The sequence below is a fragment of the Ursus americanus genome, chromosome X, assembly GCF_024610735.1.
Source record: "Ursus americanus isolate L20-20 chromosome X, mUrsAme1.1.p, whole genome shotgun sequence".
NCBI classification, from domain to species: Eukaryota; Metazoa; Chordata; class Mammalia; order Carnivora; family Ursidae; genus Ursus; species Ursus americanus.
In genome coordinates, this window is record NC_142164.1 from 2,698,662 (window position 1) to 2,712,515 (window position 13,854).

At 37.4% G+C, this 13,854-nt stretch overlaps 1 protein-coding gene across 1 annotated transcript in view; it reads left to right on the forward strand.

Moving 5' to 3' along the window:
* The window catches only part of GABRA3 (gamma-aminobutyric acid type A receptor subunit alpha3), a 371,590-nt gene that overhangs the window by 275,386 nt on the left and 82,350 nt on the right, over positions 1 to 13,854 (forward strand). Inside the window, exon 6 of the mRNA XM_045788814.2 lies at positions 3,329 to 3,411. Coding sequence (XP_045644770.1) covers positions 3,329 to 3,411 — 83 coding nt within the window. The remainder of the gene's footprint in view (positions 1 to 3,328; positions 3,412 to 13,854) is intronic.

Below are 13,854 nucleotides of genomic sequence, written 5' to 3' on the forward strand. Positions count from 1 at the left end.
ATGAGAGCAGTAATGGAGGGGAGGGTGTGTGTGCGTGTGCAAACATGTATGCACACATACAGGGCTAAAAAAAGCTTCCTTTCTATCTGTATCTTTTACCTCCAAAGAAAGGGATTTCCTGGATTGCTGCTTACTTCCTGTCTCATTTTTGCATAAGAATCAAAGCAGGCCAAACCATGGAATGGAACTGAGTCCTTATGATCTGAATGTTACATTTTGATGGGTCTCTGACCTTTTCTGAAAAGCTCATTAAGACCATTTGCTGTACAATAGATCTCTAGGACTTGTTCGTCTTGCAAAACTGAAACTTAGTACCCTTTCACTAATACCTCCCTATTCTCTCCCCTCCAGCCCCCAGCAACCACCATTTTACTCTCTGCTTCTATGAGTTTGACTATTTTAGATCCCACATTTAAGGGAGGTCATATAGTATTTGTCTTTCTCTGTCTGGTTTATTTCACTTAGCATGGTATCCTCTAGATTCATCAATGTGGTTGAAAATGGCAGGATTTCTTTCTTTTGTTAAGGCTGAGTAATATTCCATTGTATGTATATACATTTTCTTATCCACCTATTGATGTATACTTAGATTGCTTCCATGTCTTGGCTATTGTGCATAATGCTACAAATGGGAGTGCAGATATCTCTTTGAAATCCTGATTTCAGTAACATTGGATGTCCCAAAAGTAGGATTGCTGGATCCTATGGTAGCTCTATTTTTAATTTTTTGAAGAAATTCCATACTGTTTTCCAGAGGTACTGCACTAATTTACATTCCTACCAACAGTGCACAGGGTTGCCTTTTCTCCATATCCTCATCAATACTTGTTATCGCTTGTCTTTTTGATAATAGCCTATCTAACAGGTATGAGGTAATATCTCATTGTGGTTTTCATTTGCATTTCCCTGATTATTAGTGATGTTGAGGACCTTGTCATATACCTGTGTGCATTTGTATGTTTTCTTTGGAGTAATGTCTATTCTGGTCCTTTTCTCAATTAACAATACTCTATGGTATACTTAAATTATCACAGGGGCATCTGAGTGGCTCAGTCATTAAGCAGGTGCCTTTTGGCTCAGGTCATGATCTGAGGGTCCTGGGATTGAGCCCCGTATCAGGTTCCCTGCTCAGTGGGAAGCCTGCTTCTTCCTCTCCCACTCCCCCTGCTGGTGTTCCCTCTCTTACTGTATCTCTCTCTGTCCAATAAATAAATAAAATCTCTAAAAAAAAGTATTCTTGTCACAGAAAACAATAACAATAATAATAATAAGAGGAGGAGGCAGAGGAAGAGGAGGAGGAGGGGAAAGAGGAGGAGGAGGATGGAAGGAAAGTTTTGGAGGGGATGGATTTGTTTGTGACATAGATTGTAGTGATGAAGATATTACCCTAAGTATAGTCAGGCTGCTTTCTGCTGCAGAAAAACTTGAAGTGGTCTTGAAAGTTGTAGCAAGGTAAAGAGAAGGAAGAAAGGAAGAAGGGAAGACAGTATGCCATGGGATGTCAGACAGCATTAGGATGTGTTTAAAAACCAATGAAAAGAGCACAGCATAATCTGGCTTATGAAGTACCCTGCCCTTACCAACATGTGCTTTCTTCTCTCTGCTCTGTGCCTAGATAGGATGGGCAAGAAGTATATGGGAAGGAAGACAGAGAAGTTATATAAATCAGTTCTGCTCTTAATCAGAAATCAGTGCCCTTTGCATCATGCTTCGATAATCTATTTGTTGTGGTCTTATTTGCCATGTCCCCAGGACTGCTGGGTAGACATAAAGTAATTTCCCTTTGGCATTACTCATAAAAGTCAGTGTCTTGGAAACACTAATATAAGTGGAAAGAAGGAACACAATTTTCTTTATCAAACTCTCATGGAATCTTTTAAGTATCCAACACAAGGAACAGGTTTCTCAGTGAAATACATTTTTTGTCTGTCAAATTCTTTGAATTATGGAACCCCCTTTATGCCTTAAGATAAAAGGTGGATTGGTGGGATATTGCAGGCTGACTTGAGAATTAAGCTTTTGTCTAAGACACATGGAAACTTTAATAAATATTGAAGGGATTAGTTGGATCTACAAGGACACTTGCCATCTTAGTTCCTCTTACTGTTTAGATGGGAGAACTAAAAATAAGAGATGGATAAGTATTTGTTGAAGAGCATGCACTTGGTTTCTGCGTTTTAGTCTAGAGTTCTTGCTAATACACACCTGAGCATGTTTCTTTTAATCAGCCTGCTTTGCACAATATCTAGTATTGCTCCTCTGATCATTTGTGAAATGTTACACATTCATCAGATTTAACAATTAACTAGGATTGGAGATGCTGGCCAGTTGGCCCCCTAGAACTCCAAGAGGATGGCATAGATTGAATCTAGTGTAACCAGGAAATATACTGATTAGCTAGAAATAACTCCTCAGAGCTAGGCTCCAAAGAACCGTGAATTTCTGCTCTGTAGGTCCCATTTCTACATAGGAGGCTACTACCTGGGCCAAGGGAAGTTGAGGCTCAAAATTCTTTAAAGAAATCAGAAGGGAAATCTTAGAATAGATTTTTTAAGCAGACTAATGCAGGAAAATGAATACGTGGGCATGGCAAATCATACCTCATTCAGATTTTCATTGAGGAATCCATGCAGTCTCTCCTACATGTTGTTCCTATAAAGAAAGCATAAGCTCTTTAGACTTAACCTCTGAAGTTTTTTATGTCCTCCATTACCTTTGTATTTTATTTCCTGGCCAGGGTGTGTGTGTGTGTGTGTGTGTGTGTGTGTGTGTGTGTGTGTGTGTGCCTGTGCATGCATGTATACACAAGCATGTATATGTGTTCTCCAAGAGTCATCTCCTTCAACAAAGCTATAGCAGTTGTAAGCAGCAGAGCCATCTTTTGTACCTGTTCATTATCAGGATAAAGATATTCATCTCTCCTTTCCAGTGTAGTCTTTAAATTGGTTAACTCACTTGATAGCCTGCTGAGAATTATTTAATAAATAATTAAACTGCTATCAGGAGTGAATGAGTCAGGACTTGATGTTTTCAGTCTGCTTTGAGGAGGAGGGCTGGGTGAGGGAGCTCAGCTAAGGCAGATAATTATATTTGTTTTTCTAAAGGTGGTAGGGTGGGATTCAAAACTGATCTAAGAATCTGAATGTTGCTTTGAGAGTCCCTCTAGTTCATTTAATTCATCCCTTGGGTTCATAAAGACTTCAATCTCAGTATAAACAAAATCCCAGTATTCTTAGGGACACCCCATTGCTGGTCAATGGACGCTCAACTGTGTGTTTACCACCATTCGTTTTAGCTTAATCTAATTTTCTGTTCTCCTTTCTTTTAGGTTAACAATTCATGCTGAGTGCCCCATGCATTTGGAAGATTTTCCTATGGATGTGCATGCTTGCCCACTGAAGTTTGGAAGTTGTATGTATTTTCTTTCTTTCTTTCTTTCTTTCTTTCTTTCTTTCTTTCTTTCTTTCTTTCTTTCTTTCTTTCTTCTCCTTCCTTCCTTCCTTCCCTTCCTTCCTTCCTTCCTTCCTTCCTTCCTTCCTTCCTTCCTTCCTTTTTTTTATTATGATATGTTAGTCACCATACAGTACATCATTAGTTTTTGATGTAGTGTTCCATGATTCATTGTTTGCATATAACACCCAGTGCTTAATGCAATACGTGCCCTTCACCAGGCTGACCTTTCCCCCCATCCCCCTCCCCTCTAAAACCCTCAGTTTGTTTCCTGGAGTCCATAGTCTCTCGTGGTTCATTTCCTCCCTCTGTTTACCCCCCCCCTTCATTTTCCCCTGCCTTCTCCTAATGATCTCCCTGCTATTCCTTATGTTCCACAAATGAGTAAAACTATATGATAATTGTCTTTCTCTGCTTGACTTATTTCACTTAGCATAACCTCCTCCAGTCCCATCTATGTTGCTGCAAATGTTGAGAACTCGTTCTTTCTGATGGCTGAGTAATATTCCATTGTATATATGGACCACATTTTCTTAATCCAGTCATCTGTTGAAGGGCATCTCGGCTCCTTCCACGATTTAACTATTGTGGACAATGCTGCTATGAACATTGGGATGCATATGGCCCTTCTCTTCACTACGTCTGTATCTTTGGGGTAAATACCCAGTAGTGCAATGGCTGGATCACAGGGTAGCTCAATTTTTAACTTTTTAAGGGACCCCCACACTGTTTTCCAAAGTGGCTGTACCAACTTGCATTCCCACCAACAGTGTAAGAGGGATCCCCTTTCTCCACATCCTCCCCAACATTTGTTGTTTCACCTGGGTGGCTCAGTCTGTTAAGTGGCTGCCTTCAGCTCAGGTCATGATCCCAGGGTCCTGGGATTGAGCCCCCATTGGGCTCCCTGCTTCTCCCTCTCCCTCTGCCTGCTGCTCTGCCACTTATGCTCTCTATCTCTCTGTCAAATATTTTCTTACTTTCTGTTTACCTGATCTTCTTTCTAAAGAAACAGTATTTCCTATTGTGTCCCCTAGTAATTTCTAAAGCTTAAGCTTTGAATTCAGGGTGGTATGGAAGTGGGGAAGGGAGGTGGGGTTGAATAATACTAACTGGTCGGAGGAGGAGACTTAGCTTTTAATTTTTCTTTCTAGATAGCAAACATTATTTCACTATTTCAGACTAATTTCTGTCATTAGATTGAAATAATAGCATCTGTTTCCTAAGTTGTCCAGAGGACGTAGCAAGACAGAGCTAATATACTGTGAGAACACTGGATGTTATATTTAAGTGATAAATCACTATATTATAACACCTGAAACTAATGTTACACTGTATGTTAACTAACTAGAATTTAAATAAAAACTTGAGAATGAATGAATGAATAAAAAGACAGAGCTAATATAGAGTATAGTAGCAGCTTCCTAAAGACAAGATTCCCAAAAGAGAATGTGTTTTTATTTTTGAAATGCCTATTCTATTTGCATCTCATATAGTTCTATGTAATTCTCTACAGTAAATGGTAGAGACTCTGGAGATTTTCTCATTTTTACAGAGTGTCGCCTTTACCAGTAACTGTAAATCTCAATGAGAAATGAGTAGATACATAGCCCATTTTCAAATAAATTAGAAAAATCAAAATTGAATAGAATTTGAGTGAGTTTCTAACTCTAAGAATTTTAGAGTAAGTTTCATATAGGGAGTCATCTGAGCAATATATCAAGGTCTGTGTTGATTGTGTCTAAATTAAATTTAGCTCTATATTTTGAAGCAGAAAGTACATTTGAAAAGATCTAAATAATTACATGTGACATATTTTTTTCAATCATTGTCAAATACTTATAGATTGTCTCTTATGAGCCAGGCTCTATTGTAGGAGCTTGTAATACATCCATGAATAAAACAAAGACTCTGTCTTTGTGGAGCTTATATTATAGAAGAGAAAATGATGGTGGAAGATAAAATAAACAACAGATTAGAAAGTAAAGTATAAAGTATGTGGTAAAGTGAAAATCACCATGGGAAGACATAAAAGTACTGCAGAATAAGGGGAATCAGTCTTGTCTAGGTGAAAGATAGGTGTTGCCATTGAAATTTAAAATAAGGTAATCAGCATAGGCCTCTTTGAAAAAGTGAAAATTGAGCAGAAATTTTAGGGAGGTAAAAGCGTTAATAATGCAGATATTAGAGGAAACTTGCTCCAGGTAGAGGGAACACCCACGGATAAGTCAGAAAAGTGTCTGGCTTCTCCAAGGAACATCAAAGTGTCCAGTATGGCTGGATACAACAAAGAGGAAAGCAGTAGAAAAGGATATGATCAAAGAAGAGGCCAGTTCATCTACAGTCTTGTAGGACATTAAAGGGCTTTGAATTTTACTGAGAGAAAATGGGAAGTGGTTGGAAAATTTGGAATGAAATGATTACATTTTCTGACTTATGTTTTAGAAGAATAATTATGGATACACTGTTAAAAATATGAATATGGGAAGAACAGAAGGAGGAAGTCCAGTTAAAAGGTTATTGTAATAGTTCAGATGAGAAATGATAATGGCTCAGATTACAGTGATAATGGCAAAAATAGTGAAAAAAAGTCTGTGTGTGAACAGTGCTCCCCTTATGAACAATTAGAAAACCCAGAACTGTAGAGGAAATGAGGATTGAAAGACAAAATTCTGGAGAAAGGGTAGAACCTCTTGTAGATGAATTTGTGACCTGCATTTTCTTCATTCTTTGTGGTATTTGACAATTCTGGCCATGGATTGCAGCTTAGAATTCAAGTTTGGCCCTAAGCATAGGGCTGCTGCTAGATGATAGGGGGAAAAAAAGAAATAGTTTTCATGGTCACACAGAGCAGAAGTGATAAAAATAGAGATCTAGAAGGTCTCAAACTCTTGGCTAATATCCCTCTCAATACAATTGTTAAATTTTGAATATGCACAAGTCAAAATGCTAAAAAAGAATATGAAAGCCTCTGAAAAGTAAAGCTGGCCTTCCTACAGTCTCCCAATGCTATAAAAAAGAAGGCATGACAGGCTATCAGTTTAAATCTCTAGAGAAGCTATGTCTTAGTTACAAGGGAACAGCAGAGACATACCAAGTTTAACCAAAACTAGAATTCAACTCAGTCCCTTACGAGATTAAGATAATAATTCTTCTACATTAACTGTTTAGCAAAGGAAAGAATGAAGCCCTTCTGGTGGAAATCAACATCATCTGAAAAAATCTACAGTTTGTTATGCAATGTCTGCAATTCAATAAAAAAAAAATCATTAAGCATACCAATAGACAGGACCATATGACCTAAAACCAGGATTTTAAAACAAAAAGAAATGGGATATGGAAATAGAGCTACAGGTGACCAAGGTATCAGAGTTTGTAGACAAGGGCTTTTAAAAACTATGGTTAATATGTTCAAGAAAAAAGAGAAAAGATGAATAAAATAGATAAAAGAGATAAAAAAGGAATTTCAACAGAAAATTGGAAATCTATAAAGAAAACAAATTAGAAATTACTTATGGAAAAATGCATATCCAAAATTTAGAATTCAATGGATAGATTTTTTTTCCATTTTTTAAAATTCAAATTCAATTAATTAACATATAATGTATTATTGGTTTCACAACTAGAGGTCAGTGATTCATCAGTCTTAAAAAATACCCCGTGCTCATTACATCACGTGCCCTCCTTAATGTATATCATGTAGTAACCCCCATCCCCCCCACCTCCCTTTCCTCCAGCAACCCTGTTTGTTTCCTGTAATTAAGAGTCTCTTATGGTTTTTCTCCCTCTCTGATTTCGTCTTGGTTTATTCTTTCCTCTCTTCCCCTATGATCCCCTGTTTTGTTTCTTCAATTCCACCTGAGTGAGATCAAATGATAATCGTCTTTCTCTGATTGACTTATTTCACCTAGCATAATACCCTCTAGTTCTATCCACGTCATTGCAAATGGCAAGATTTCATTCTTTGGATGGCTGAGTAATATTCCTGAGTGTGTGTGTGTGTGTGTGTGTGTGTGTGTGTGTGTGTACATACAACTTCTTTATCCATTCATCTGTCGACAGACATCTGAGCTCTTTCCATATTTTGGCTATAGTGGACATTGCTGCTATAAACATGTACTCCTTCAAATCACTATGTTTGTATCCATTGGATAAATACCTAGTAGTAAAATTGCTGGGTCATAGGGTAGCTCTATTTTTAACTTCTTGAGGAACCTCCATACTGTTTTCCAGAGTGGCTACACCAGTTTGCATTCCCACCAACAGTGTAAGAGGGTTTCCCTTTCTCTGCATCCTCACCAACATCTGTCCTTTCTTGACTTCTTAATTTTAGCCATTTTGACTGTTGTAAGGTGGTATCTCATTGTGGTTTTGATTTGTATTTCCCTGATGCCAAGGGATGTTGAGCATTTTTGTTCATGTGTCTGTTGCCCATTTGTATGTCTGCTTTGGAGAAATGTCTATTCATGTTTTCTACTGATTTCTTGATTGGATTATTTGTTCTTTGGGTGTTGAGTTTGATAAGTTTTTTAAGATTTTGGATATTAGCCCTTTATCTGATATGTCATTTGCAAATATCTTCTCCCATTCTGTCAGTTGTCTTTTGGTTTTGTTGGCTGCTTCCTTTGCTGTGTAAAAGCTTTTTATCTTTATGAAGTCCCAATAGTTCACTTTTCCTTTGTTTCCCTTGCCTTTGGAGACGTGTCTAACAGGAAGCTGCTGCAGCTGAGGTCATAGATGTTACTGCCTATGTTCTCCTATAGGATTTTAATGGATTCCTGCCTCACTTTTAAGTCTTTCATCCATTTTGAGTCTATTTTTGTGTATGGTATAAGGAAATGGTCCAGGTTCATTCTTCTGCATGTGGCTGTCCAATTTTCCCAACACCATTTACTGAGGGGACTGTCCTTTTTCCATTGGATATTCTTCCCTGCTTTATCGAAGATTAGTTGACAAAGAGTTGAGGGTCCATTTCTGGGTTCTCTATTCTGTTCCATTGATCTATGTGTCTGTTTTTGTGCCAGTACCATACTGTCTTGATGATCACAGCTTTGTGATAGAGCTTGAACTCTGGAGTTATGATGCCTCCAGCTTTAGTTTTCTTGTTCAACATTCCTTTGGCTATTCAGGGTCTTTTTTCATACAAATTTTAGGATTATTTGTTCCAGCTCTGTGAAAAATCCTGATGGTATTTTGATAGTGATTGCATTGAATTTGTAGATTGCTCTAGGTAGCATAGAAATTTTAACAATATTTGTTCCTCCAACCCATGAGCATGGAACGTTTTTCCATTTCTTTGTGTCTTCCTCAATTTCTTTCATAAGTGTTCCATAGTTTTCTGAGTACAGATCCTTTGCCTCTTTGGTTAGGTTTATTCCTAGGTATCTTACAGTTTTTAGTGCAATTGTAAATGGAATCGATTCTTTACTTTCTCTTTCTTCAGTCACATTGTTAGTGTATAGAAATGCAACTGATTTCTGTGGATTGATTTTGTATCCTGCCATGTTAATGAATTTCTGTATGAGTTCTAGCAATTTTGGGGTGGAGTCTTTGGGGTTTTCCACATAAAGTATCATGTCATCTGTGAAGAGGGAGAGTTTGACTCCTTCTTGGTCAATTTGAATGCCTTTTATTTTTTTGTTGTCTGATTGCTAAGGCTAGGACTTCTAGCACAATGTTGAACAGTAATGGTGATAGGGGACATCCCTGCTGTGTTCCTGACCTTAGGAGAAAACCTCTCAGTTTTTCCCCATTGAGAATGATATTCGCTGTGGGCTTTTCCTATATGGCTTTTATGATATTGAGGTATGTTCCCTCTATCCCTTCACTGTGACGAGTTTTAATCAAGAAAGGATGCTGTACTTTGTCAAATGTTTTTTTTTTAGCATCTATTGAGAGGACATATGGTTCTTATCCTTTCTTTTATTTATGTAGTGTATTACATTTTTAAAAAAGATTTTTATTTATTTATTTGACAGAGAGAGACAGCCAGGGAGAGAGAGAACACAAGCAGGGGGAGTGGGAGAGGAAGAAGCAGGCTCCCAGCAGATGAGCCTGAAGTGGGGCTCAATCCCAGAATGCCAGGATCACGCCCTGAGCCAAAGGCAGACGCTTAAAGACTGAGCCACCCAGGTGCCCCTATGTAGTGTATTACATTGATTGATTTGTGGATGTTGAACCATGCTTGCAGCCCAGGAATAAATCCCGCTTGCTCATGGGGAATAATCGTTTTAATGTACTGTTGGATCCTATTGGCTAGTATTTTGGTGAGAATTTTGGCATCCATGTTCATCAGGGATATTGGTCTGTAACTCCCCTTTTTGGTGAGGTCTTTTTCTGGTTTTGGGATCAAGGTGATGCTGGCCTCATGGAAAGAGTTGGGAATTTTCCCTTCTATTTCTATTTTTTGAAACAACTTCAGAAGAAAAGGTATTAATTCTTTTTTAAATGTTGGTAGAATTCTGTATGGTGTGAGAGAGTGGTCAAGTTTCATTCTTTTGCATGTAGCTGTCCAGTTTTTCCAGCACCATTTATTTAAGAGACAGTCTATTTTCCACTGGATGTTTTTTCCTGCTTTGTCAAAGATTAGTTGACCATACAGTCGAGGGTCCATTTCTGGAGTCTATATTCTGTTCCATTGTGTCTGTTTTTGTGCCAGTACCATGCTGTCTTTGTGATCACAGCTTTGTAGTATAGCTTGAAATCAGGCAACGTGATGCCCCCAGCTTTGTTTTTCTTTTTCAACATTTGCTTGGTGATTTGGGGTCTTTTCTGGTTCCACACAGATTTTAACATTGTTTGTTCCAGCACTTTGAAAAATGTCATTGGTATTTGATCGGGATGGCATTGAAAATGTAGATTGTTCTAGATAGCATAGACATTTTAACTATGTTTATTCTTCTGATCCATGAGCATGGAATGTTTTTCCATCTTTTTGTGTCTTCTTCAATGTCTTTCATCAGTGTTCTGTAGTTTCTAGAGTATAGATCCTTTACCTCTCTGGTTAAGTTTATTCCAAGATATCTCATGGTTTTTGGTGCTATTGTAAATGGAATTGATTCCCTAATTTCTCTTTCTTCAGTCTCATTGTTAGTGTATAGAAATGCAACTGATTTCTCTGCATTGATTTTGTATCCTGCCACATTACTGAATTGTTGTATGAGTTCTAGTAATTTGGGAGTGGAGTCTTTTGGGTTTTCCATATAAAGTATCATGTCATCTGCAAAGAGAGAGAGTTTGACTTCCTCTTTGCCAATTTGAATACCTTTTATTCTTTTTTGTTGTCTGATTGCTGTTGCTAGGAGTTCTAGTACTATGTTGAACAATAATGGTGAGAGTGGGCATCCTTATAGTGTTCCTGATCTTAAGGGAAAGGCTTTCAGCTTTTCCCCATTGAGAATGATATTGGCTGTAGGCTTTTCATAGATGGTTTTTATGAAATTGAGGAATGTGCCCTCTATCCCTACACTCTGAAGGATTTTAATCAGGAAAGGATGCTGTATTTTGTCAAATGCTTTTTCTGTATCAATTGAGAGGATCATATGGTTCTTGTCTCTTCTCTTATTAATGTGTTCTATCACACTGATTGATTTGAGAATGTTGAACCACCCTTGCATCCCAGGCATAAAACCTACTTGGTCATGGTGAATAATGCTTTTAATGTACTGTTTGATCCTATTAGCTAGGATCATTTTGAGTATTTTGGCATCCATGTTCATCAGGGATATTGGTCTGTAACTCTCCTTTTTGGTGAGGTCTTTGTCTGGTTATGGGATCAAGGTAATGCTGGCCTCATAGAATGAGTTTGGAAGTTTTCCTTCCATTTCTATTTTTTGAAACAACTTCAGAAGAAAAGGTATTAATTCTTTTTTAAATGTTGGTAGAATTCTGCTGGGATGCCATCTAGCCCTGGACTCTTGTTTTTTGGGAGATTTTTGATTAGTGATTCAATTTCCTTGCTGGTTATGGGTCTGTTCACATTTTCTAGTTCTTCCTGTTTCAGTTTTGGTAATTTATAAGTTTCCAGGAATGCATCCATTTCTTCCAGATTGCCTAATTTGTTGGCATACAGATGCTCATAATATGTTCTTATAATTGTAATTTTTTTGGTGTTGGTTGTGATCTCTCCTCTTTCACTCATGATTTTATTTGTTTACGTCCTCTCTCTTTTCTTTTTGAATACTATGGTTAGGTGTTTATCAATCTCTCTAATTCTTTCAAAAAACCAGCTTCTAGTTTCATTGATCTGTTCTACTGTTCTTTTGGTTTCTATTTCATTGATTTGCACTCTAATCTTTATTATTTCTTTTCTCCTGCTGGCTTAGATTTTATTTGCTGTTCTTTCTCTAGCTCCTTTAGGTTTATGGTTAGGTTGTGTATTTAAGACCCTTCTTGTTTCTTGAGAAAGGCTTGTATTGCTATATACTTCCCTTTTAGGACCACCTTTGCTATGTACCAAAGGTTTTGAACAGTTGTGTTTTCATTTTCATTTGTTTTTATGAATTTTTTTAGATTCTTTTTTTTTTAATTTCCTGGTTGACCCATTCATTCTTTAGTAGGATGCTTTTTAGCCTCCATGTATTTGAGTTCTTTTCAAATTTCCTCTTGTGAGTGAGTTCCTGTTTCAAAGTATTGTGATCTGAAAATAGTTAGGGAACGACCCCAGTGGTTTGGTACCAGTTGAGACCTGATTTGTAACCCAATATGTGATCTATTTTGGAGAATGTTCCATGTGTACTTGAGAAGAATGCATTCTTTTGCTTTAGGGTGGAGTGTTCTGAATATATCTGTGAAGTCCATGTGGTCCAGTGTGTCATTCAAAACCTTGTTTCCTTATTGATCTGCTTAGATGATCTGTCTATTGCAGTGAGTGGGGTGTTAAAGTCCCGTACTATTATTGTATTATTATCGATATGTTTCTTTAATTTTGTTATTAATTGGCCTATATAATTGGCTGCTCCCATGGTAGGGGCATAAATATTTACAATTGTTAGATCTTCTTGTTGGATAGACCTTTTAATTATGATATAGTGTCCTTCCTCCTTTCTTATTACAGTCTTTGGTTTAAAATCTAATTTATCAGCTCTAAGGATTGCCACCCCAGCTTTCTTTTAATGTTCATTAGCATGATAAATTGTTTTCCACCCCCTCACCTTAAATCTGATGGTGTCTTTGGGTCTAAAATGAGTCTCTTGCAGACAGCATATCTATTGGCTTTGCTTTTTTATCCAATCTGATACCCCGTGTCTTTTGATTGGGGCATTTAGCCCATTTACAATCAGAGTAACTAATCAAATATATGAATTTAGTGCCATTGTATTACCTGTAAAGTCCCTGTTTCTATATATTGTTTCTCCCTTTCTGGTCTATATTACTTTTGGGCTCTCTCTTTGCTTAGAGGATCCTTTTTAATATTTCTTGTAGGGCTGGTTTGTGATCACAAGTTCTTTTGTTTCTGTTTGTCCTAGAAGCTTTTTATCACTCCTGTATTTTGATTGACATCCTAGCTGGATAAAGTATTCTTGGCAGCATATTTTTCCTCATTTAGCTCCCTGAATATATCGTGCCAGTCCTTTCTGGCCTGCCAGGTCTCTGTGGATAGGTCTGCTGTCAATCTAATATTTCTACCCTTGTAGGTCACAGACCTCTTGTCCCGAGCTGGGGTCAGGATCTTCTCCTTGTCTCCGAGATTTGCAAATTTCACCATCAAATGTTGGAGTATTGACCTATTTTTATTGATTTTTGAGGGGCATTCTCTGTGCCTCCTGGACTTGGATGCCTGCTTTCTTCCCTAGATTAGAGAAATTCTCAGCTATAATTTGCTCCAGTATACCTTGTGTCCCCCCTTTCCTCTTCTGTCATCCAAGTATTATAATATTGTTTTGCTTTATGGTGTCACTTATCTCTCAAATTCTCCCCTTGTGATCCAGTAGTTGGTTATCTCTCTTTTACTCAGCTTCTTTAGTCTCCATCATTTTGTCGTCTATATCACTAATTCTCTCTTCTTCCTCATTTATCCTAGGAGTTAGAGCCTCCATTTTTTATTGCATCTCATTAATAGCCTTTTTGATTTTGACTTGGTTAGATTTTAGTTCTTTTATTTCTCCAGAAAGGAATTCTCTATGCTTTTTTCAGGTCTAGCTAGTATCTTTAAATTGTTTTTCTGAGCTCTAGTTCCAACATCTTACTTATGTCCATACTGATTAGGTCCCTGGCAGTCAGTATTGCCTCTTCTCTGTTTTGTGGTGAGTTTTTCCATCTTGTCATTTTGTCCAGAGAAGAATAGATGAATGAGAGAATAAAATACTAAAATGGCAACGATGACCCCAGAGAAATATACACTAAACAAATCAGAAGATACTGGAAATAAAAAAAAATTTTTTTAAGGAAAAAAAAGAGAATATAAGC